Here is an 18,064-nt window from a genome sequence, read left to right on the forward strand (position 1 = left end):
ACTTCCAAACACTTGAGGAAAAGCTGGTTAAGGGACCTAGGAAACAGCTGACAAAGACAGAAATTGCCACAGTAAGACATTGGCCATTTTGAACCGAAGGGGAGGCACTTCTGGTGTGGTGCGTGGGGGGCTGGGGACACTGCTGCTGATAGACCCTAGAAGTCACAAGTGTGCAGCGACCAAAAAAACCCCAAACCAGTGGCTCTGAAACCACGCTGGACAGACACGTGATGTCTGCTGACAAAAACAGTTTCCAAATGATTCTGAGAAACTGCCTACACAACTAGCAAGCATAGCGTATCGCAATATATGGCTTTAATGGCTACCACAGAGCTGTAGTAATCAAGTGGCTCTCACACACACACGCCTCCTTCCCCTAACCCCCTCCTGGGCTAACAGAGCCCTCCCAGCCATCGTTATTGCTGCGGACGGTACGGTTATGCTTAGCGGCTCGCTCTCCAATTCTGCATTGAAGAGAGGGCGAGCGAGGCTTTGCTCACGTATCTCTTTCACATCTGAGAGCTAGAAGCAGCTTAGCTGGAATAACCAGCTTACCACAGGTCAGAAGAAAAACAGCTTAACTACGAAAACCTGCAGCAATTTTGTTATTAGGCATAGCAACAACACAGTGCCTCTCTGTTCTCTTGTGCACCACTTAATTTCCTCCGTCGCTGCTAACCCTTGAGCCGGTTGCAGCTCACACTTGCTAAGGAGAGGCTTGCCTTCCTCAGGCATGCTGGCATGATTTTCCTCAAGGAGCTGTGAAGAGCGAGGAGATTGCTATGCACGGTCTGTCACAGCTTCTCCTGCCGCCCCTTATAGTCATCCCCCCCCGCCCCGCGTAGCGCTGCCCGTTATTGCTTTGCAAAATAACTCTCTCAGCACACAGCCACTTGTTAGTCAAGGCGTATATTTTAATCCCGCAGGGACAGCTGAATACTGCTTGCAGCAAAGCCTGTGAAGAACTCAGAGGCTGCAACACCTTTGAGGAATAAGGGGAAATCTGCATTACAATAGATCGTTTCTTGTATTAAGGGACCTCTGAGAGCACCCTCTCTAGTGGGTGTCTCTGCCGACCCCCTGCAGACACGGCACGCACGGGGGTGTTGTGTGCACGTGCACCGAATTCAGCAGTTTCACCCGTAGCTGCTTGTGGAGCAGGTCCTTCATCAGTTGTATGTAAAAGGAAGAATGAAGACAACTATTTTTTCTGAGATTTCCACTTTCAGCAAATGCAGTCATGTCAAGCGCAGGTCCTGCCAGAGCACCTGAGAACGAGCCGAGTCCCAGCTGCGAAGCTCCTGAGCTTACTGCAGATGGACCAACTCGGCCCAGGCGTCCCAAGCCTGGGGGTAAGCACTGGCAGCTCCAAGCTTGAGAGGCTTTCAGGGATGCCACCAATGTCCAGGAGGAGAGCAAAAGGAAAATAAAATCACAGAATCACAGAATCGTATAGGTTGGAAAAGACCTTTAAGATCATCGAGTCCAACCGTAAACCTAACACTGCCAAGACCACCACTATACCATGTCCCTAAGCACCTCATCCAAACGTCCTTTAAATACCTCCAGGGATGGTGACTCAACCACTTCCCTGGGCAGCCTCTTCCAATGCTTGATAACCCTCTCGGTGAAGAAAAATTTCCTAATATCCAGTCTAAACCTCCCCTGGCGCAACTTGAGGCCATTTCCTCTTGTCCTATCACTTGTTACCTGGGAGAAGAGACCGACCCCCACCTCTCTACAACCTCCTTTCAGGTAGTTGTAGAGAGTGATGAGGTCTCCCCTGAGCCTCCTTTTCTCCAGGCTAAACAACCCCAGCTCCCTCAGCCGCTCCTCATCAGACTTGTGCTCCAGACCCTTCACCAGCTTCGTTGCCCTTCTCTGGACTCGCTCCAGCACCTCAATGTCTCTCTTGTAGTGAGGGGCCCAAAACTGAACACAGTATTCGAGGTGCGGCCTCACCAGTGCCGAGTACAGGGGCACGATCACTTCCCTAGTCCTGCTGGCCACGCTATTTTTGATACAAGCCAGGATGTCATTGGCTTTCTTGGCCACCTGGGCACACTGCTGGCTCATATTCAGCCAGCTGTTGACCAACACCCCCAGGCCCTTCTCTGCCTGGCAGCTTTGTCTAACAGATCTGACCCATCTACTTTAGGCTGAGCTGAAGAGTGTCAATGCCCGACTTTCAGACAACCTCGGCACCTCTCCATTCGGGGCAGCTCCCACAAGCTTTAGCAACATAAGTCCTCCAGCCGCACGTTGGCATCGCTGGCCTTGGAAACTACGGCTCCAAGAGGAAACAGGCGCGTATGCTCGGTGCCCAACACAGATAATGAGAGGATGAAAACTACGTGGCAGCATTAGTCGAGGGAATCAAACATCCTAACAGATAGATACTCGAAAAACTCCTCATTCCTTATGCTGGGAGTCACAAAGGTCTGGGTGAGAGCAGGTCAAGCTACCATCAGGATTTAACAGGCAAATTTTGACCACAAGCTAGGCTGCACCACCTTCCATCATATCCAGGGCCAGTTTGGTCTAAGTGTAAACAACCTTAGGTTATTTACCCTAAAGGTACCTGCGTACCAGCGCCTTTCAGAAATGGGTCAAATGACATGGGCTACCTGTGGCGTACGCCGTCCCCAGCAGCAGTCAGACCACAGGTAATAACAGTGCATCACCAGCTACAGGGATTTAAGAAAAACGTTACATATGGTTGGGTAGCTGAAGTGAATCACTGCTGACAGGTGCACCAGCCAACCACTGAAAAATTAAAGTTTACTGAAGAAATAATACAGAAACATAACTTTGGTTATGACCTGTGAAGTTTAAATTGTATTAGCACTCCCTCTAGAGCTGATCTTTCTTGACAAAATTAATTAATTTTTATGGACCACAGAACTTCCATCCCTGCACTAGTGCACTTGAGTTTCCAAAATTAGGTGGCAAAAATAGAACAACTGGAAATGATCCTAGAAGACCGGAAACATCCACACTGTTGGTAAGTGAATTTAAAAGGCAAGTCTTAGGGGAAAAAAGAAGATTTTTTTCAGACTGCTGCTGGAAGGGTTAAGGCTGTTTAAGGGCCCAGGTACGTGGGAGGGTTACTTTATAGGAAGCCAAACTGCAGAGATAAAAATAAGCATTTATAAGCCAGTTCTTTAAATGATGTTACTGGTAATTTATAGTTATGGGTTTCTTTACTCTTGTGGGGGTAGTTTTGTGCTGAGGTGGTAGTTTATGCTGAAATTGCAGGCTAATAACATTCATTTGGTCACATCTCTGCTCCAGGCTACTTCAGCAATCTCTCAGCTGCCTTCCCCCACCTCTTGGCGTCCTGCCTCAAGGCCACCCCTTGATCAGGCTGGGTTCTCATGACAGTGCTGCAAACACAGTGAGGGCATGGCCTGGGTCCTGTCTCGGCAAACACCTGCCCGGGACCAGGCTGCCTAACCAGCAAGCCCAGCACTCGCCTAGCCCCACTGCTGCCTGCCGGGGCCTCTGGTGTGCGCAGAGCTGTGGCTTGCGGAGGTCAATAACTCCCCTTTAGTGCCCTCCCCACGTGTGGCCTTACCCTGGGCTCCGTGCTAAAACGCCACGCAGCAGCACCAACACCCAGCCCGCCCGGGGCTTCACTTCACCAGCCCGTCGCCGCAGACCCATTGCGAACGTGCTACGGAATGCCAAAACACAAAGGAGAACGAACCATGGAGAAGACCCTCTACAGGACTCGGAGACCCAGGACCCTTCAGCACAGGACCTTCTGACTGCGCCTCCTCCCAGCCTGGCAACAAATGTAAGGGTTTGGGGAAACTAAGTGTTTTTAACCCCTTCAAGCCCCAGGCAGGTTTTGAGCCCCCGGCGCTCCAGACAGCGATATCCCAGGTCACCAGGGATGTGTGAGCAAGTGAGCTCTGGCTCCTAAACTCAAAGCGTGTCAACTGCGGCGTCTCTTGACCCACACTTCGCGCTCCACTGCTGGTGCCATCAGCCCAGACTTTAGCAAGCTTTGCTCGGGTTGTTACCTATTCTCAGAGTTCCTCAATCTGATCGAATCCTGCCAAACATTGCTTGGTAAAAATACGAGACCTACAAAGGATCTTCGGTCTGTGAAGATGTCCTCCTTGCCTTACGGTTATGCCAGTAACCACTGACACCACCAACAACTGCAAGTTTAGTATGAGCCCTGACATGGTATAAGGGTTTAAAAAGCATGACAGTCATTGAAAATACAGTAGCGTACTGCTTTTGGAGTGCTTGGAGGCTGTGAACTGCTTATTACTTAATGCCGGTTGAGGAAACTTCCATTTTAAGAAAAACAACATTTTCATAATAATAATGTTTCCAAGCCAAATCTTTAAAACTTTACGGCTGCTGGCAGTAACACAAGGGTACCCTATAACACTGACAGACACAGCTCAGGCAGGGTGAAGTATCTCACAGCTCCTTCCAGAAGACAGCCACGCTCCGCTAATGAAACGACAGCAGCTGCTGGGCCGACGGTGACTCGGGGGCTAGAGCCCTTTATAAGCCCCAGCCCAAGGAGCTTCCTGGGCAGTCGGTCCCCGTGGCTCTTGTGCCACTGCTGTACTTTCATTCGGCCACTCCTGCTCCCTCCCTGCCGTCCCCCCCCTTGGTGGCTTTGCAGACTGCACTCTCACCCTCTCTTTTCCGAGGCTTTCCTCGGATACTTCCCTGAGACACAGCTAGGTTTCCTCCGTAACCGATTTTCCTGGACGAAGGAAATGCAGCAGATTCAACCCACCGGGACAGATATCCAAGGCTGTACTTTGGCTCCATGATATGCTGCTTCCATTTACTGCCACAACCTTAGACTCTTCTACCAACACCCGGTCTGTCCCTGAGGTCAGAGCAACCAGCCCGCAGCTTCTCAGCACGCCTGCCTACAGCTGCTTTCTTTGCTGCTCGCAGATGGGACGTGCGCACCCCCATTTTACAGAGCCACTTACAATTCCTGTTGCCGGAACTGTAATTTCATGCAGTAGTTCATGCACAGTTTATGCACACCTTCCTAAAGGGTGCTTTTTTTTCAATTTAGCTTTCAGCCAAACTGTTTATATTTCTGTCTCCACAGTTCCAATAGCCAGGTTGAAAATGGCTGCATGTGCAGTATTATCATCCTAAAGGAAAACCAAAACAAATACTTTATTTTGACTCAGGGCTACATACGGATTATCTTAGCTCTCTTTCCTATCCTCATGCCACAGCTAAGATCGTTCAATAAATTTTCCTGTTATCGTCAGTTCTTCTAAAATACCTTCTGCTTAACCGTAAAACTCACAAAAAAAGATTGCCGGAGAGGTTTGAAAGCAATCTGTATTTTCCTTCCCTGTGAGCCACTGCTTGCAGGGAACCATCTCTTGTTGAGCTCTCTTGGTCCTATTGCTAAGCACGCAGTAGCTCCCAGGTTTAATACTGCACTCGGTGTGCTGCTGCTGCTTAGCGTTCCTCCCGCCGGTAACCCCTGCTGAAGAAGAGGCCATAGTCCTCCTTTTATAGAAAATCCACACGTGTAACGGGTACTGCAGCACAGGTTTTTTCTCCATGAGTTGTGTATTTCAGCTAGGAGAACGGGGGTGTGGAGGCAAATACCCATACCAAAGCTTGTCCCCCTCAGATTTGCAGGTACAAACTGCAGTGACATTCGCAGGGGCTACGCCTCCCCCCAGGCAGGCATTAACAGCAAAGCCGTACCTTCGCCTCATTCCTCACCCACCGGAACAGAAACACGGTCAAGGAAAACACTACAAGTGAACAAACCTTAAAAAAAAACCTCAACAAAAATAAAAGAAAAACTGTGGAGAACAACAAAAGTGTGTCGTCTCAAAAGCAAACTCTTGGAGGTTGCTCACGCGCTCCTGCCTCCGTCAGTACCAGGTGGGATTTTTAGCACGAAAGGTTGAGTTGCTCATGACAGATGAACCTGCCAAAGTTAAGCCTGTTTTAAACCTACACCTGTGCCATGGGGCAGCTTAAATTTGCACTTGGCTGTGCTACATGAGGGCTTGAACTTGATTAGGAAGGGGGAACAGGAACAGAAGAGAAAGAGAAAAGGGAAAAAAAAAAAAGACAAGGCTTGAGCACATGTATTTTGCAGATATGGCTGTGCATGAGCGCCTTCGTATCTGCTTCCGACAGACGTGTTAGGAGTTCAGTTACTCTAATGCTGCCGTTAGATCTCTCACAGGTTTTTACTCCTTTCCTGCCTTTCAGGAACAGGCCAGGTCATCCCCCCCAGCTTCCATGTACCGCCACTGAGGTTCACAGAATCACAGAATTGCACAGGTTGGAAAAGACCTTGAAGATCATTGAGTCCAACCGTAAAAGGTTGTGGTGAATTAGAATGAAAGGAGCAAAAGTGCAACCCTCTAGGTGAAAAATATTGGTATTTGCTGATATTCTTCATACGCTATATGCCTGTTGCAATGAAACCCCTCACACCACTGGCAGTAGTAAGTACCATAGCAACACTGCATCCTTCTCAGCGTTTCCCAGTTGGATCTGCAGCCTTACTAACCACCCTACCTCAGTGGAGAACAAGGGAAGCACGGAAAGCAGCTCATCAGCCAAGATATCCTCAAGCCTCAGTGCCCGCCGTGGCTGGGCAGGTTGGAGCGTAGTGGCCGTCTCTCGCTAAGCGAGGGGGCCGATGGCCACTAGGCTCATTGCTCCCCCCAGGTTTTGGCAGGCTGTCCTGAGCGTCTGCCCCTGCCAGGCAGATGCATTGCTGGCACGCACTGAACAGAAGCGGTTTTGATGTTCCTTTAGTGATGGCAGGAGCAAATAAAAGACATTGCTATTGCACACATGTGCGAGAGGGGGTAGATTCGCTGCAATTCAGTCCCACAGGTTCTCACAGCACAGAAGAGCTAGTTTATGCTGGTCGTATTTACTTCAGTGCAAAAAAGCATTGGAGCCTGAGCGCTTCTGACCTCAACAGAGCTACTAAAATGCACCACGGGGCAACTAAAGAACCCCCATTACCAAATGCAAAATTCAAAACCACGTAAGCAACAGCCACCTCCCCACAAGCCGACACGTCGCAGACTGCCCCGGGAGTCATTGCTGCTGCCCCTGCAGCCGAGTGCCCTGGGGCCACAGACCCGGGCAGGTAAAGCCCCCACATCCCCGGGACCCCCACATCCCTGGGGGTCCCCAGCAGCCGCCACACATGCAGCAGTGTAGAAGCAAGGAAGGCTATGTGGGGCCCGGGCCCCCTGCCAGCCGGTACTACCAGCAAGGGGCTCCTTCATCATTACACACGCTCCAACCCAGAGCTCTCCTCTGGCTACGCACCTTCAGTATTCTTGTAGGCGCTGCCCTTTGCACGCTAATTCGTAATAAAACAGAAGCAGCAATACCTGCAGTCATTGCTGGGAGAGATCAGAAGCCGCAGTGCACACCCCATGGTCTAGAAACCTTTAGTCCCTGCTCGGAACGTGCTCCCAGGTGCAGCGAATGAGAGCAGGGGCTGGCACAGGTGAAGGGGGCTGCTCGCTGCTGCTGCTCAGCTGAGCCCAGGCCTGACGAGCCAGCATGTGGAGCATGGAAGTTTTGCAATTTGTCACACAAATCTGGGCAAAAAGTGCTGTAGTTTATAACCTGTAGTTTGAAATGCTGTGGGGCTGACGAGGGGAGGGAAGCTGGGATGGGAAACATTGTGTGGGCAATGCTCTCCTTCTCTGCACTAATTTAAGCTTGCAGCACAACCAGGGAGGCTGCTAAGAATGCAGGAAAAGCCTGACCAAAGAAAATAATGAAAGTCAGAAAATGAGAACAACCGCCTCTACAGACATCAAAAAAAAAAAAAAAAAGGTGCATTGCCTTCACTATGGTAATTCTCCCTTTTCTCGTAAGTGTAGGGAACACTGCATATAACATTAGGCAAAAGAAAGCTGGATTTTCATACCGGCCAATGAAACAATACTAGCGACTGGAGAGCCTGTCACGCCACATACTACAGTGGATGCAGAAATGATGTTAAAAATAGCTCCTCCCTGTGCTCCTTGGCTGCTCTCAGTACAGTTTAGCCTCAGCTCTGCAGTCTGGAAGCTTATGCTTTATTGCTGTTCTTTTGAAGACGAGATTCACAATCCCATGAAGTGTCTTAATACAGGTGACAGCCGCGTTCACCAGACCCTCCAACGAGAGGATGGAGAATGAACCGCAAAAATGCGTGCGAAGCTCACGGGGTCTAGGCCGACGTCCTGAAGACTAAAACTTTGTATACACGTCCGGAGCGGCTGCTGGCCCGCAGGAACGGCTGCTGTGCGTGATCCTGTCACGTACGCCCGTCCTGACCTGAAGGGATCTCCCTTTCCCATCGCCTCTGGTTATGGATTTCTTTGCTGAGGTAGCCAACGAAGTCATATTCATTGCCGCCTGTTGCAGGAGCATCGCTGGCAGGTGACACAGTACTAGGGGCTTCCTTCCTCTTGTTTTTGTCTTCATGTAGGTCCACGGTAAGGTCACCTTCTGCAGCAGATGACGGGCCAGTAGAAGCCTCACTGATCTCTAGTACTCTGGTTTCCAGAAATTTTGTAATAGTTCTCAGATACTGCAATAGTGAACACAGTCTAAAACACAGAGCGACTACAGACACCCTCGGGCTATCAGTCAGTCGATCATTTCAGACAGGTCACAGCCAGTCCTCTGGTCATCTCGTTCCTGCTCAGCAGACGCCTGGCCCAGACTGGAGTCCACAGTGTGGGACACTGCCTGGGGTGCCAGGAGATTCGCTTTACAGGACACCTGAGTTCAGTCCGCAGTGACCCTGGCAGTGTAAATCCCGACTGTACACAGCAGACAGAAAGCTGAGGAAACAACCTGAACTGTTTATGACCAAAACAGTAATATAAATCTTCTTTACTGCTAACACTCGAGATACAAAACAACAGCAACAAAATGGCTAGCCAGAAGTTCTAGAGAGTACCTGAAAATCTCCCTGTTGATCTTATAAGCACATATTCAAGACATAGAAAAGCACACCGAAGCAACTGTAATGTATAAAATAGTTTATTACTATAATAAATAAAATTAAACTTTTTTTTTTTTTACAAATATTATTTGTGCTTGTTTAAAAATGTTGAATAGGGATATCGTTAATGTAGGTGGCTGCATTTGTAACTGAAACATTCCCAGACAGTGCGTATACATACATACATACATACACACACCGTCTATCTACTGGCAGCTGCTTTGCTGACCACAAAAATAGTATCTACTCGTTCTCTTTTTCTAGTCATGCTTCATTGAACAAAGTGACAAATGCAAAGAAAAAGAACCAAGAGGTTTTGGTGGATTTCTGAAAGGATAAAAACAAGTGAAGTACATTGAAAAGCGCCAAAGCAACTGCATTAACTGCATATCAATAAAGTGTCCATGCAGTGGTGGCTAAATACTGAAACGCAGACAGGTCTCCAACAGATGTACAAATATTGATTGTATGTAGGTACAATAATATAACACATTCATTAGAAAACTTGGTATTTCTTTATGTAGCAGTTCATCCTGATACAAGATTATTGAACTTCTTTCATCTACAGCTAAAATGATTCTCTTTCTACGTTAGTGGTCACAGATTCAGTGGGAAGAAGAGAAAAAAACCCATGAGCCTTTCAGAACAGTTACTGAAAACCCCGAACTGTTTTGTTAACGTTAGGCATTTAGATCCAGTTACAGAGATGTTCTGGGATTACACATCAAATATGTTTACACGACACTCAACAATCAGCTTGAAACAAATTACAGTCGCAGGTAAATTCACATTAGCTTTGTCGAACTGAAAAAAAAATCTTGGAAACAAACACTTCCGCGATATGACGGGTTGGCTCCCTGATATAGAAAAGTGTTTAGACAATAGTTACGTCTCTTTGTTTTGTGAGGGGAGAGGGCTATTGGAGTAATTCATTGTCCTAATAAGAAGGCAGTAAGTGGAGAAAGAAATGTGATTACCAGCAAGTGATTTCCATTAGATTTAGAAAGCTAATCAAAGTGCTTCATCTTTAGGCAACACTGTAAATACTACAGAACATTAAGAAGGAAGGAGAATGAAATCACAGTTTGAATTATATCACTTATGAAAGGGTCTTAAGGCTAAATGTTGGATATATCTTATTGCAAAAAGCTTTATTTTTATTTAATTGAATCAATGCTTGCCACAACAATGTGGTCAAAACTATGTCAGATTGGAGGATACAGTAACCTACTGTGCCTCACCTCAAATTGCTGGAGCTTCCCCTGCACGGGACTCTCTCTAAAAGGTTTGTCGTAATGAATCTGAAGTGCAGCTGAAACACAGACTTTCTTATTGCCAGTACACCCACAGGAGACTACGTGGAAATGAGGAATTCAGTAGAAGATGCTTTTCACCACCTAACACCAGGACAAGAAAGCAGAGGTGCAGCGACCACGTGCTACCTTGCCCATGAGAAGAAGGATAGGCTCAGCACCTTTGAGACAGCCCCTGGTACCAAGAAAAAGAAATCCATTCATTCCACCATCCTTCTTGCAGGAGAAGCCACGAGAAGCACTACCAGGGCAGCTTAGCTTCAGAGATACTGTGAGCAACAGATAGTGGCTTACGAGCCTTATTCCCACCAAGTATGATACAACATGTTTCCAATTTCACATGTATTCATGTCTCCTGACCATCACAACGCTTGCCAGATCTTCTCTCAGTCACAATGTTCGCCAGGCTAACAGTATAAAGTCGAGGCCAACTAGAGAAACCAAAAGTCATGGCCTTCAAAGTTCAACAGTTAACAAACGAGATACTAACTAGGACATTCAGTGGATGTCTACTGGGAAGATTTAAGCTCCCTTCTTGAACTGGAATCATTAAATGAGGGATGTGCTTTTACTTAACAAAAACGCAATCCATAGACTTACCTACACATAGATATTATATATACGTGTGTATGTACACGCATCTGCACAAGTGTAATCATACACATTGTTTATATAGCAAAGACAAATCATGTATTAAATTCTTTCACAGACTGGTTAAGAGTGATTGAAAATATATCACCAGATATTCACAGTAAATATCTTGTTCGGTTCATTAAAGTGAAGTACTGTAGAAGCAGAACATCACCTTCGAAGCTGTTAAACAGGGTGTTCGCTGGGATTCAGGGCAGCACTGTGAAAGAGATTTAAAGCAAGAATGGTGTTTTTAAAAGTATACATGTAATACCAGACAGAAGTAAATGTATCTGAACACGGCAGGGGTAAGGGTTGGGTTTTGCTTTTTTAATCCTGTGCTGCATATCGGTATTCCTTCTAACAGTTTAAGCAGGAACTTCTAGAAGTTCCCGTTTTACCAAACCATAACCCAGGCTCTTTCTCTGAACTACCTGCTCTTGACTGAAATCTAATTCCATCGTATAGTAAAAATGGAACAAACCATCTCTTTTAGATTAATGCAGATTATTTAGCAGGTTGTTAAATGGCAGAAGCACTATGCCAGAACATAGTTAAAACTGAGGCCTTTTTGTTTTTTTCTTTTCTTCTTATAGTATGTACAAGCATTTGCTTGTTAAGGGGCAGAGTCTCATGTTCAGAGATCGTTCATTTCTAAGCTGAAAAATAATTCAAGTGAAAGGCTTGCCCAACATGTAGAGAGAAAGAAAAGACAAAGGAAAAGCTGACAACTAAAATGAAAGAACAAGTAACAATTACGGTGGGTACACACGACGTCCAGCCGTAGGCATCTAAGTGTAAGGCTCAGTGGAGAAAGATTTGTAACACCGTGCTTTCAATCACTGTCTAAAGGAGAAGCGCTGCATCTGCCGAGCCTGGGCACCACAGCCCAGGTCCAAATTAGGCTGGGGTTCAAAGGAGTGACGTCCCACAGCGGGCAAGGTTTGCCGTTTGCTCATTTTAACCACTCGGTGGCCCAGGGAATCCAAAGACCAAAGCTCATCCTAGATAGTATATTTTTTTCAAATTCTCTCACAACATATACAGGTTACTGAGGGATGATGCAGTCTCCTACAACTAGTTTTAGTGCCTGCCAGTTCATAAAATCATAATAAAATGAGTCTGATCTCAGTTACAGCTGTGCAAATCTGAATGACGTTGACCGCTGTTGGTGCTGACCTGGAGCAGACACCCTAAAGGTGTTGTTGTAAGGAGCAGAGTGTCTCTGGAGTTTCATGACCGTAACAAAATCAAGTTTGGCCATAATCTTCAAAGACATTACATTTTAAGCGTAATTCCAAAGTATATTACAATCTTTGAAGGCTTTACAAATGGATTATAAATGGCTTTATAGGCCTTTACGAGAGCCTCATAAAAGCCTTAAAAATGGACTCGGTGCTGCACCCACCCGTTGTCCAACAGGGCGTGCAGGAGTACAGCATCGTACTGACCTGCAGGCCCCACTAGACGTACCCCCAGCAAATGGGGACTTGGGCTCCTTTAGTCACAAGTGTGGCTAATTACGGGGCTTCTAGGGCTGCCCCTGCCGTGACTCCAGACCTGGGCAACGGGCAACACCAGAATAACCTTTAGCATATCCCTGAGGGCACATAAAAATACCACGTAGAAGCAGCAACTCAGCATCGGCAACAAAGGGCCAGGTAACCCGCAACTGCACAGTTAATTCTATGTCTGCGCTGCAATGCTGGAGATACTAGGCACGTACTTTGGAGTTTATAAACATTTCCTCCCTCATCTACCTGGGATAAGCTAATTTCCACGTTTGTTCAACTGCAGGTAGGTGGGTGGCACTTTGTCAAAGTGCTTGCTAAGTTCAGCAAGACTTTCAGCCTTTCAGAAATTTTATGAAGAAAACCTAGTTTCAGGTACATAACGCTGATGAGGAGTTTGCCTGGATGAGGAAACTGGCTCCAAGCCAGTCTCTAAAACCTTGCTGGAACTTCTGGGCATCAGTTGTAAATCCCTGTATATCAGTACACCTGTGGTTTACTTAGGCATAATTTCATTATCCAATGAATTTACTGACTGAGGAGACTAGAAAGAAAAAAATCATTCAACAGCGTCTAACTGAAACCATTGCTGTATGGATTTCTTACGGCAATCATGCCATAGCTGTTACAGGTAACTGTTGCCACGTACAGTGAATAATGCACCAAACACGCAGGGTGACTTTGGTCAAAGAGAGCCTTCCTCAGTACTGCACGTCTGCAGCGCGTAACTGTAAAAGACACCAGTTACCACTGGAAAAACCTAAACATGGAACCAGAAATAAATTAAGGAAATGGCGCCTTGGTTTCAGAGCAAGTCACCTCCCTAATGCCTTTTCTTGAGGGAGGGAAAAAGTAACCTACAGATTTGATCCCGATAGCTGTTTCTCAGGAGTATTTCAATCCCTGGGTAAGAGTTTACAATCTGTGGGCACTTCCATATCGAACCACGGTGTGAGACCCTTGGAAGCCGATCCCAAACCAGCTGTTTCTGGACCTGGAAATGGTGGTGATGTGCTCGGAACAGTCAGCATCTTTGAGAGCAGGGCAGTTACCACAGGAAGAGATACCAAAACCACACTGACTCCAAGACCTGAGCTAGTAGCTTTGCACAGCACGGCCTCACCACTGTGCCTGTTCATCAGCGGACCTCACACTTCCCCAGGGACGTCTGACACAGTTCTGCATTGCGCTGGGCAAGCATCAGGCCAGCAGAAACCCTTTCAAACGGGTCGTTTTCCTTGCCTCTGCCTTACTTAACATGAACAAAAACCTTCCCCGAAATGTTTTTTGTAAATGACAGTACCGTGGAAAAAGAATGAGACCGAACTACTCCCACGCTGTGCTAAGACCTATTGCCATTAAAAATGAAAACCCAAAAAAGTGTTGCACCGTGCTTCTGAGCTCTAACCTACTGTTAAATAGTGAACGTACTGGATCAGTGGAGACAATATACTGTGAATATACACCTATATCCCAAGGTGATAACCCAAGCCATGATACCAGCTATGCTACCCTACCTAATGAATAATGAACAGTAGTTTTGGTAAAGTGCTTCAATCTTCCTCCAAAAAAAGTTATGAAAATATAAGTTTTGGAAACATCTCCTTCTTTAAGAAGCAGATCTTTTTGTTTCCTTGCTACAATAGCACTTGTGTACAGTAAGCACTGTACTTCTTACCTCTACTATCCATTTGCTTACTAGCTAGAATAGATCAGGAACAACACATCTGGATGTAGAGGGAAATGCCACAATCTAAAATCTTTAAAAGTTCTGTGAAAGCCTTTGGCTACAATGAACATCATCAAAACAGAAACTTCTGCATAATAGTTTTACAAGAATTAAAAGAGCAGATTCATAGCAAAAAAGGACATAAATGCCACAGTATATTTTCATGGGGAGGCAAATCTGAAGGACCTGTTATTGATGTTCACGGTACGTTGTGCAGTGGGCTGTGCTCAGGTACACTGCACGCCCGACCCTCTGTCCTCCAGCAGCTGGAGTTAAAAGCAAAGGTAACACTATTCAAAGACATCTGAGACACGTGTTAAGTTTTTGAAAACCAGTATCCTTGACTCAGTGACTGAGAAGGTGGAAGATCCCATTTATTAACAGACCTGAAATATTGTGGCTATTGGTGAGGATGTTGTTAAGTGTAATTGCTTTAGGAATATCTCAGTTTGCAAATAAAACGTGCAATTTTTTCATCTTTTTAGCCCTCCCTTGACTACCCAAAAATAACTTCGGTACCGAGTAGCATATGTTCCATTGAAATGGCATGCACGTCTCCTACTGCTCTTTGCATTATTACAGATATATGAAAATATACTGTGACATTTAACATGCTGTACAGGTGACTGAGACAGTGGCAGCAGCAGCAGCAAAAAAACCCCCACCAAACGCTGAAAACATAAGCACCCTGGCAAGTGCTTAGGCAAAACCCGAGCTAATGGCGTAAGGCATGCTCCAAAAACCTCAGAGGTCACCTGGGGCTCACGGGGATGGCTGCTGCTGTCAGAATTCTTATTCCAACATCCCGAGGGAGAGGGGGGAAGCGGGGGGGAATGGGCACCAACGGAGAAAAGAAAAACTTTAGAAACTGTACCCTTGCTGTCAAAAAGGCTTCAGAGTCAGCTGCCATCTTGACATGAGGTTGCAGTTCCTGTTACCGTACCTTTTTAGACACAGGGAACATGCTTAGTGAACTGGTCCCTCACTCATTTTCAAGAAAGATTAAATTTAAAATGTTAGGGGGGCTGTTGGTTGGTTGGTTGGTTGGTTGGTTTTTAAAAAGAAACACCTCAGCTAGCTCCAAACATGTCTTTTTCTGATTCTGGAGACTGGGGCCTTGATATTTCAAACAACTCCTGTGGCGACTGGGAGCTTCTTCTTGAGGTTAATATCCTAAGTATCTCAGTGAGCTGTTTTTCTATATTGGTCATTTTTGTGTTTAAAGCCTTGATGTCCTCTTTCAACTCGTGTTTCACTTCTAGCATGGTGGCCTGAAGAGTCTGTTCTGGGATGGGATAAAAGGAATGCTTGACCTCGGTGAGGACCGGGCTGCGGTCCTGCGGGCTTCTTGTCTCCCCAACGTTATCCAAGCGCAAGTCACTTTTTGTAATGCCACTATCACAAGAGTCTGTCTTCTTCAGGGTAGCTTCTCCCGAAGCTTTAGTTCTCTCTGGTAAAGTCTCCATGGACTCTGCTTTAGAGACCTTGTTCCAGTCTTCACCTTTCCCACAGGCGTCTTTGAATTTGGCCCAGCCTTTTCGTCGGGGGTAGTCCCCCGACACTTTGCATCCTGCGTAGTCCGATGTCGGGGCCTGCAGCTTTGCCTGGTCAGATGCCCCAGATGTTGAAGCGGACTGGTACGACACAGGGGTCGCCGGACTCTCCCGTACAGTCACAACGCTGGCTTTGACCACCGAGCGGGCGGAGGAATGCTCCCCTAAAACATTGCCCTTCTCCACGTCCAGGTCATCTGGATCTCTGCCCCTCTCTGCTGCGAGCCGCGCTTCCTTCTGCTGCCTGAACCTCTGGAACAGCCGGCGGACCGGGTGGTCCGGGGGTAAAATCAGAGGCGCTTCGTTCTTCCTCTTCATTCTCTCCTCTTCTTCACGTTTGACATCGCTAATTTTCCGGAACACGATCTACAGGGGGAAAGAGATTTCACTCTGTGATTAACTGCACATTCGTAAGGGGGAAAAGTTGTAGAGAATGAATTATTTGAAAGAATTTATTTTAACTGACAAATGCACCACCTCTGCACATTTATAGCAACATTTTCAAGTGTCTTATCTTGTGTGGAACGTGGCTTATTATTTAAGAGCATACACTGTCTGTCTTACAACACCAGAAAGAAAAAAAAAGAAGAAAAATATTTCTCCAGTTCTGAGGGGTCAGCAAGGCAGTGCCATTGTAAATATAATGATCCCAGGAAGTTACTTGCTCTATTTTGTGTTAAAAGTGACTTCTTATATTTGATTTTCCTGTCTCTGTGGTTTAGCACCAAGTTTCTAATATTACAAAGAGCCATTCCCATGTCTTACAGCAGTCTCATCCCAGAGCTCACTCGCTACACGCCACGCAAAAGGTCCGATATTATTTTAGTGCAGCTTGGCCACTAATGGGGTCAGTACAGCAGAGACTACTCTGGACTCTCCAACAGCAGTTTGCAAAGTGCTTCTTGCCCTCCCTTCCCTCCCACACCCTCCTGTAGAAGCAACTTGCAGTTTAGGGATGAGGCAAAGCTCAAGTCAGTCCCACAGTCAAGGGTGCAAGGACAGTGGGGAACGGGCTCTGCAAGACATGGGGACGCTGTTCTACAGATTCTACAGAATGTGTTGTCTTGATTACTACAGAAGCTTGAAGAGCTTCACGTCTTGATTTATTTCGTTATTTCTATGGAAAAGGGGACATTTTTGCACAAAGAAACATTAATTTTCCATCTACCCTCCTAATTATATCTTCCTGAGCCTGTAGGCTAAGCGATCTCTGTGGGAGCAGCCCAAGGGTCTGATGGTACTGATGAAAGCCTCACGGTGCCCCCACACAACCCTGAAGCGCAGCCAGGCAATGTTTCTTCCCTGGACTTCATGGCAACACGCTCTCTTCAAAAACTCCATGCGTTTTACTCTGGTATGGATATTTTCCAAGCAAAAAACCTCCAGTGTGGTATTAAAGGAGAACCAGTAAGTAGTCTGGTTTGAAAATGGGAGGTCCCCTAAGCTGAAGTTTTCAATACAGAGTATAAAAGATGTAGCCCCCAGCTTCTACTGAACACTGATACCTAATCTCTTAAGCTGCTTTGGGGAAAATCCACTCAAAGTCCTTACACTCCATGCAGAAATAACTTGCAGATACAAATCATTATTAGGAATGTGTAAATAAACCCATCCCTCTGTTGCAGACAGATATAAATTAAACTAAACATAATAAGTACTGCTTCACTGGCACACACAAAATGCGTGCTTCTCCTGACTCCAGTGCTTCTTGACAGCTTTGTCATTGTGAAGCAGGGGAAAAAACATCTTAACACTGCGTCTCTGGAAGGAAGACGTTGTCAGACTTGGCAGCATTTCCCAAATACAAAAGAATAAAATTAGCAGGAAGGATATTTTATTTCCAAGCTGCAATTAGGAAACTAAATGTGAGATAAGAATGAGAAAACAGGGTACTTGACAGTATTTTTTTTTTCCCCCAGGAAACTCAGCCTGCAGTGAGCTCAGTAGAAAGCGGACAAAGCAGCGTAACCCTTAGAAGTGAAAGAATAGCACTTACTCACTGGGAAGGGAGAATCAATACAATGCTCCGGGCTAATGGCTTCCCACACACTGGCAGTCCCCCGCTTTAATTGAAGGAAGAGCGTCAGCCCGGCGTTAGGGCGGCTGCCCGGCACGCTCTGCTGGAGCCCGGCGATGCCAGGCAGGGTCTCAGGGGGTCACTCCAGCAGCGGGCTGAGCCTGGCTCTGGGGGCACAAAGCCCCCAGCAAGCCAAGGCGACTATAAGCCAGGTCCATTTGTCTCTGCAAACTTCTGTGTCCCCAGGCCCCCTCCTCTCCTGGAGCCTGCGTGTTTGGCGCTGGTGTGGACATCCACATCCCGCACGGCA

The 18,064-nt window shown here is 46.6% G+C and overlaps 1 protein-coding gene across 3 annotated transcripts in view; it reads right to left on the reverse strand.

Moving 5' to 3' along the window:
* Window positions 1–9,099: 9,099 nt before the first annotated feature.
* The window catches only part of KCNH1 (potassium voltage-gated channel subfamily H member 1), a 194,631-nt gene continuing 185,666 nt past the window's right edge, over window positions 9,100–18,064 (reverse strand). For 2 of the 3 annotated variants that reach the window (XM_075496359.1, XM_075496358.1), the window contains one exon: window positions 9,100–16,103. In XM_075496359.1, the coding sequence (XP_075352474.1) occupies window positions 15,255–16,103 (849 nt within the window). In that variant the 3' untranslated portion in view covers window positions 9,100–15,254. The remainder of the gene's footprint in view (window positions 16,104–18,064) is intronic. The other variant, XR_012774827.1, reaches the window with a different exon arrangement.

The sequence above is a fragment of the Mycteria americana genome, chromosome 3 (assembly GCF_035582795.1).
Source record: "Mycteria americana isolate JAX WOST 10 ecotype Jacksonville Zoo and Gardens chromosome 3, USCA_MyAme_1.0, whole genome shotgun sequence".
Lineage (NCBI taxonomy): Eukaryota > Metazoa > Chordata > Aves > Ciconiiformes > Ciconiidae > Mycteria > Mycteria americana.